The following is an 8265-nucleotide window of genomic DNA, read 5'->3' as shown; positions in this document are numbered from 1 at the left end:
AGTGTCACCTAGAATATGTAAACCACATTCCTCACGAGTCCCTTCCATCCCGACACGTTTCATCACATGGTAGTGTTCTCGGGGGTAAAGGGCTATAGACTCATGAGCTAGCCACTAGCAGTAGTTACAAAGGGAAAAAGAGGTGCCCAAAAAATGAATATAACCAGTCCCAAAATGGGTTACATATTGCTCAGGTCTTTGACAAATAAAATTCCTAAGACAATGATGAACAGAATGGCGCACCAATGCGCAAGCTGCTGCTAGCACCAATCACTGGCACATGCTCGCATCTACATCATAAAAAGGAGACTCCGAGTGTGTGGAGCACATGCATCTAATCCGCATGGTGGCACATGCCAAATTCAAGCAAAATCAGATTTAGAAAAGGAGAAGACTAGAGATGAGCGAGCGTACTCGTTAAGGGAAATTACTCGAGTATGGGCATTTTCAAGTACATGCCTGCTTGAAAAGATTCCGGGGCCGGCGGGGTAAAGCAGGGAGGAACGGGGGGGGGGGGGGGGGGGAGATCTCTCTCTCCCCCCCCCCCCACTACCCCCTGCTCACTCCCGCAACTCACCGCTCACCGCAGGGCCCCGAATCTTTTCGGACGAGCAGGCATGTACTCGAAAATGGCGATACTCGCTTGAGTAATTTGCATTAACGAGTACGCTCGCTCATCTCTAAAGAAGACTAATTTCTTAGGTAACTTTGTTATTCTGCTGGCTATCACAGTACCAAACATTTTTTCTGTTACTTAAAAAAACTCCCAAACTAAACACATATGCGATATCATTGTAATTATCATGACCCATATAATTAATTCTGTTATCACTGAACAAAACCCACTATACCAAGAACCACATTAGCAATAATAACACCGTATAAGGGCCAAATAATACCACCAGACCTTGATCACATATAACCAACACAGAGTGACTAATACCACCATACTGTTACTGAATAACGACCATTACAAAGATCAGTATTACCAATAACCCTACATGAGGGCCAAATCATACCATCACATAGCAATTAATACCAAAATACAATACGGTCATTCAATAAAGACCCCTGCTAAGATCAATAACAACACTATATAAGCGCAAGATAATACCTCCAGACTGTGAACACATAATATCATCACAGTGTTGCTGAAAAAAAACATGATTCCTTATTATCTACCTACACAGTGACTATATTATGGTAGATACCAGCTCCACAAAGGTGTGGTGACGACCACATAAGTGATTATAGTGTCATTATATCCAGTGATCACAGGTGACATCATCTCTGACTGGAGTCAATGACTTTCCCTTTTCTTCTCTATCTATCCCAGGCCATCATGATGACTTCTCCAGGTCACAACTTGTCTCTGTGGAATTTGACACAGGCATCTTTGACTCCACAATTTTCCATTCACTTGGCTTAGTTTTCCAAACCTCTACATAATCTCCTCATCTATCGTGCCCTATTTATGAATAATGACAGCCATGGTGGCCCAAACGATAATAGTATTCCCAAATTTTGTTCTCCTTGTAGGCTCCACAGGGTAAGTGCCACTTTTAGTGTCCCAAACACAGTAAAAGTGGCCCCACTCAGTAATAATGCCCCTTGTAGGCCTGCACTCAGTGATATTGCCCTGTCTCCCGCCCCAGAACCCGACTGGCCCACCTGGTGTTCTTCTGGTGAGTTCAATGGCCAATACGCCCCTGCTTTTATTAGAAATGATGAAGCTAATGCAAAATTTTCCCCTACAGGTCACTGCAAAAGATACAGGTCGCAGTCATTGGAGGAGGACTGGTTGGTCTCTCAACAGCACTCTGTATTACGGAGAGTCTCCCACACTGCACAGTCACAGTTATTTCTGAGAAATTCTCTCCGAACACCACAGGTGATGTTGCAGCAGGATGCCTTATTCCTCACACTTATTCTGGTGAGTGTAAGAAATTATGTTTCTATAATGTTCAAGAGTTTACAGGTCAATCAAAACACAGTAGATACTAGACCTTTAACCCTTGCAGGACCAAATATTTTTTGTTTTTTCCTCCCTGTCAGGGTTACTAACCTCCTCTTCATTTTTTTGGACAACTGAACCAAGAACCATGGACAGTCTAAAATTTTTACAGACATTCTGCGCCACCCGTTTTGAAAGAGACCATGCCCTATTTTACTCTTCCCACATAATGCCCTTAAATCACAAGCAAACTAATTTAAAGAAGTGTCCAGTAGTCAAAAAACAGATCTGGCAACATCTGAAAAAACAAAACGCATTTCTCACCTCTTACATCCCCTGCTGCTTCAGTGCCAATGCTTTATTTGCCTAGCAGCAGCAATTATGCTATACTTTTACACGAGGTGATAGTCGTTTAATCGACTGCACAAGCACTGCTGACATCACCGCTAAGGTCGTCTGCGCTCGCGCAGAGTGTTTAGACTGAAATACATCACGGGCTTCTCACTCTTTGCTTCACCTTCTATGTGAAGTGCTGAGCAGGGAACGTTTATACACAAGGAGAAGCCAGCGATAAACAACCGTGACCGAATAGGAAGCGATTTTTTTTCCTGTTTGAATGAATTTTGAGCGATAATCGTTACGTGTAAATGGGCCATTACTGATGTCATTGCTGCTGCCATATAAACAAGGACTGGTGGGGCTTTAATAAAGGTATTTTCTAACTACTGGACAATTCCTTTAAGAGGTTGTTAACATCTGCGTTAGTCTGGATTCGGACGAACGTATATCGGCTAGGTTTTCACGCCCAGCCGATATACGTCATCTCTCTCTGCAGGGGGGGAGGCTGGAAGAGCCAGGAGCAGTGCTCTGAGCTCCCGCCTCCTCTCTGCCTCCTCTTTGCCCCTCTGCACTATTTGCAATGAGGAGAGGCGGGATGGGGCGGGGCTGATTCTCAGAACTTAGCCCCGCCCCATCCTGCCTCCTTTCATTGCAAATAGTGCAGAGGGGATGGGGAGGAGGCAGAGAGGAGGCGGGAGCTCCTGGCTCTTCCATCCCCCCCCCCCCCCTGCAGATGAGAACACCGTATATCGGCTCGTTATGAAAACCGAGCCGATATACATTCGTCTGAATCCAGCCTTGGGGTTTTCTGTCTGCTTGTTCTGTTTTTAGAAGAGAAAGATGGAATTAAAATGGAATTAAGCATTCCTGCTTTTTTCCCCACAGCGATTTCAATGGGTTTAAAGGGGAAAAACTTAATGCTTTTGATTGCGTCCATTCTGTTTCCAGTATTTTAGTGGGCAAATAGCACATTCTGCAGTGTTATTTGTTCTAGTAAACAAAAATTGAACCATAATGGAATGGAAGCAAGCTGAAAGCTTTCTTTAAAAAAAAAACTTTGAAAAAATACAGAAATGTTTTTTTTCCATTTTAATTATTTTTCTCTGCCTCAAAAACAGAATAAAGAGATGAAATTATGACTGAAAGTCAAAATGCACTTGTGAATGTAGCCTAAGACAGTGCAGGGTCCTTGCATACATCAGCAATTCATCACAACCCATATTACATTATCTCACTTGACTTTGAAAATTTTGCTCTTCATTTTGCATCCTTCACATTCTTGTAGCCAAGGATGGCCTGCTGTGATGCAAACTGCAGTATTTCTTCTGTTTAACCCATTAAGGACCAATCACTGTAAATTTACAGCGCTTGGTCCCGGGTTTAAAGCCCAGCTATATGCAAAATTACGGCGGGAATTAAAGCCTCCTGTTTCTGCAATCAATTAGAAGCAGGACGGGTTGGCAGCTGTTAGTCACAGCTAATAACCTGGAGGAGCAGAGAGAAGTAGGTTTTAACTCATTCTGCCTCCTCCTTTCTTTAGTACACAGTGCTCAATGAGCGCTATGTACTAAAGTGAAAGTTCAAGTGTTTCTTCCACTATGCGAGCCCAGGGGTCAGGTGACTGCGGTATTTCCTGCTACAGGGAATCAGACAGAGACTATTGTCCTTACAGGGGATGTTTTTCCCTGTAACAGGGTCTCCTATGGATGCTCCAGCTACAGTGAAAAAATGTCAAATAAAAAAAACATGTGAATGTCCCCCAGAGGTCCTATATGATGTCATGGGGACATAGATAGCCAAAACAGTAATTAAATACATATGTAGAAAAAAATACAGACTAAAACAACAATATATACATAAGAAACAAAAAACCCTAAAGCCAACGCTAGTTAGTCACCGAGACAGAAAAATTCCCTAAAAGGAATAAGTGTATCACCGAGGGAACCACTAAATAATACGTAAAATATAACTTTTATTGATACAAGATTAAAATATAATCGATAGAAGCGTGATCAATCTTTGGTAAGTATTGTGCCTATAATGACCACACGGCACCATATATTAAGATATACTCCTCGGATAGATTTGAGAATTCATAAATTGCACTGACGTCTGTAAGTAACACCGTGACAATAACACTATCAATGATGTCTTAGTGTGTATTCACCATGTACATATATCCCCAGCTACATCCAGTAAGTCAGTTAAATCTCACACATCAATTATGGGATAAATTGTATCCAATACATACATGGGAGAAAAGTAACTATAGATAACACACCATAGGGTGACGGGGTAAGTATAATAAACCCTTTTAGTCACTAACTCCCAAATGGACACCCTTTATTGCATTCCTATTTGCCAAACACTCTGTCTGTTGGATCATATGCACCAAAAGATAGTAAATGGTGTATGTTCACATAAGCCGTAGTGGCGAAGGCAAAGATAGAACGTACAGACTGTTTTTCCCTTGTAATAATATAGTGAAAAAGAATCATATATTCATGTGACAATTATGACAAACATGAAGTCCATCACTAAGGGTGTGAGTGGTTAGATAATGGGGTTTGAACAGAGCAACTATCCAAGGTGTCAGTTCACTTAGTATTAAATTACTGACAGTATTCATACATCATGCTGCTTATGAGTGCTTATACTTATTTTTATTTTATTTACATCAGTAAAGCACTGTATAGTTCCACCAGTGGTAACCTAAAGTCATATCCCTATAGTTATACGGACAGACTGGGTTAACCCTACTGTTTAAAGATCACTTTAAAGGAAGTGTCATATGAGGCAGGACTGATTTATAGTCCTAATATACCCTACTGACCGGTCTCCTAAATAGTAACATAGCCCATTGAAATTACACGGTTAGATATTGTATCAGAGACAAGACCGCTTTTCATATGGTCCAAGAACAAATGTGCCTGATACTAGGTCGCATCATAGATAATTTAGCTAATCAAAAGCACTGTAGTGTACAGACCTCGGCTTTCTGCCTATTGAAAGTCGCCCTACTAAGTGCTAAATCACATAAACCACCATCAACGCGTTTCAACAGCTCATGTCATTAAGCTGTATCATCAGGATGGTATTAAGCACTGCAATCACAAGGTGGAAGGATTGCATAAAGAAAAATTGGCTAAGTGTTAGTGCAGTCATTGATGTCTAAGACTACACCACTAAAGAAATTGTCTAAGTGTTGGTGCAGTCATTGATGTATAAGCCTGCACCACTAAGAAAATTGGCTAAGTATTCGTGCAGTCATTGATGTCTAAGACTGCGCTATGAAACTAGGTAGCAGAGTGAACAGTCTGATATATCCATACAACCCATATGTAGAAATGACACTTATCTAACAGGACCACCATAAGTGCCAACAATAAATATGGAAAACTGATATAGCTGTCATTTAATAGATGAGTTATTGCTAATCAGACTCAGAGAGAAAATGCATAGCTGCTAGATATATATGCAAGAAAGTGATATAGAGATATAGAGGCCCAATAAACGGTGTCCCATTATTGCAATAGTCCAATTAGATAAAGGCAGCAAACGATAACTGATCATTTAGACCCTTTGGGCTACAACAGTCCAAACGGTGAATCCACCGTGTCTCCTTTTGTAGCAACATTTTGTCTATGTTGCCCCTTCTTCCGTTAGGTCTAATGATTTCAATTCCCTGGAACTGGATGCAATCTGGGTCATTATTATGCACATCCCATACATGTAATGCCAAGCTTGTTTTATCACCACGATTGACGTTACCTATGTGTTCCAATATGCGTCTACGTAATTGGCGGATGGTTTTGCCTACGTAATCAAGTGGGCAGGGGCAGGTGGCTTTGTATATTACACCACTGGATCTACAATTAATAAAATCCTTTATTTGGTACACCATGCCAGTGGTGGAGCTGGTAAAATTGCCACCGCGTTTTATGTACTTACAAGCCTTACATCCTGTACATCTGAATGTTCCCTTTGGTGGATCGGACCCAAGCCATGTTTTGGTAGATGACTGTACTGAAAAATGGCTATGGACAAGTCGGTCCTTAAGATTGCGTCCCCGCTTATACGTGATAAGGGGTTTATTCGGAAGATGTTCCACTAGGTCCGAATCTTTACACAGAATATGCCAGTACTTATTCAAAATCTGTCTGACTTCAATGGATTGATCGTCATAAGTACCAATAATACGGATCTTGGCATCACTGTCATTCCTCTTTCTTGGTTTCAGACAGTCTTCCCTTTTAACACTCTTTGCATATATATTAGCCTTTTCTACTACCTCCGCAGGATAGCCTCGATTGGTAAATCTACAACTCATCTCCTGAGATTTAGTAAGGAAGTCATTTTCAGAGGAACAATTACGCCGTGTCCGAATCAATTGTCCCTTAGGTATACCACGCTTAAGGGAGATGGGGTGATGACTTTCCCAGTGCAAAAGAGTGTTGGTCGCTGTCGATTTGCGAAAAATCGATGTCTGCAATGATCCGTTTGGTAACTTAGTTATGGCGAGGTCCAAGAAAGTTATTTTGTGGGAATCAATTTCGGCCGTGAAGTACAGTCCTAGATCGTTGTTGTTCAGGTGATTAACAAACCTTTGAAAGTCATCAATTTCGCCTGTCCAGAGGATAAGCACATCATCGATGAACCGGACCCAGAGATCGATAAATGGTGTCCAGGTCTCCTTGTCCTCACTAAACACGGTGGTCTCCTAAAGCCAACGCCAACCAAAACCGTCACTATAAGCACCCTGTAATCCCAAACCATACATATTATATATCAAAACATCCAAAACTAAATGTGGAATCCATTCCCATACTTTATTTCAGTCTAAATATATAAATGTAAAAAAAAATAACTATAAATGTTAAAAAATTTTTTTTACCTCCAATAAAATTAAAAAACGGGAAAAAAAAGTCATTGAAAAAGATATTTTAAAAAATACCTTGTGTGTCATGGGGGGAAAAGGCAGCAAAAATTATTTTGGTAGCTAATGGAAGAAAAATAGGGCAGAAAAACTACCACATGGGTAAAATCCCTAAAAAGTGTCTGGTCCTTAAAGGGGTTGTCCCGCGAAACAAAGTGGAGGTATACACTTCTGTATGGCCATATTAATGCACTTTGTAATGTACATTGTGCATTAATTATGAGCCATACAGAAGTTATTCACTTACTTGCTCCGTTGCTAGCGTCCCCGTCTCCATGGTGCCGTCTAATTTCAGCGTCTAATCACCCAATTAGACGCGCTTGCGCAGTCCGGTCTTCTTCCTTTCTGAATGGGGCCACTTGTGCCGGAGAGCGGCTCCTCGTAGCTCCGCCCTGTCACGTGTGCCGATTCCAGCCAATCAGGAGGCTGGAATCGGCAATGGACCTTACGGTGCACCGCATGGTGCACCGTGGGTGAAGATCCCGGCGGCCATCTTACTTAGGTAAGTAAGAAGTTGCCGGAGCACGGGGATTCGGGTAAGTACTGGCCGTTTTTATTTTTTTATTCCTGCATCGGGTTTGTCTCGCGTCGAACGGGGGGGCTATTGAAAAAAAAAAAAACCCGTTTCGGCGCGGGACAACCCCTTTAAGGTACAAAACAGCCTGGTCCTTAAGGGTTTAAGCAGTGGTGTCCTCTTTTATTCAGTCTGTGAAGCATGGTACGGATTAAAAACCATTAATCCAGATGTCTCCAGCTCACCCTGAAGTTCATTGGATGTTGTACGTGATTTCTTTGACATATTTTATACCAACTTTTTGTAGAGTTCTCTCATCACTTTTCCTCTTTCTACCATGTCCTGGCAGGTTCTTGACTATTCCATGAGTAGAAAACTTGTTAAAACATTTTGAACTGTTGAAGCTGGGTTGACAAGGTCTTTGAATTTAGTCTTGTACCCTTTAGGTTGGCTGCACATGGGGCGGAATTGCATTCACAGTACCAGCAAAGTAGACACGATTTTGAAAATCTTGTCCACACG

The 8265-nt window shown here is 41.7% G+C and overlaps 1 protein-coding gene across 1 annotated transcript in view; it reads left to right on the top strand.

The window, feature by feature from the left end:
- The first annotated feature begins 1490 nt into the window (after positions 1 to 1490).
- The window catches only part of DDO (D-aspartate oxidase), a 22782-nt gene continuing 16007 nt past the window's right edge, over positions 1491 to 8265 (top strand). Inside the window, exons 1-2 of the mRNA XM_066580534.1 lie at positions 1491 to 1549; positions 1758 to 1933. Of these exons, the coding sequence (XP_066436631.1) occupies positions 1491 to 1549; positions 1758 to 1933 (235 nt within the window). The remainder of the gene's footprint in view (positions 1550 to 1757; positions 1934 to 8265) is intronic.

This window comes from Eleutherodactylus coqui, chromosome 1, assembly GCF_035609145.1.
Source record: "Eleutherodactylus coqui strain aEleCoq1 chromosome 1, aEleCoq1.hap1, whole genome shotgun sequence".
Lineage (NCBI taxonomy): Eukaryota > Metazoa > Chordata > Amphibia > Anura > Eleutherodactylidae > Eleutherodactylus > Eleutherodactylus coqui.
This window is presented reverse-complemented; position numbering and strand designations above follow the sequence as displayed.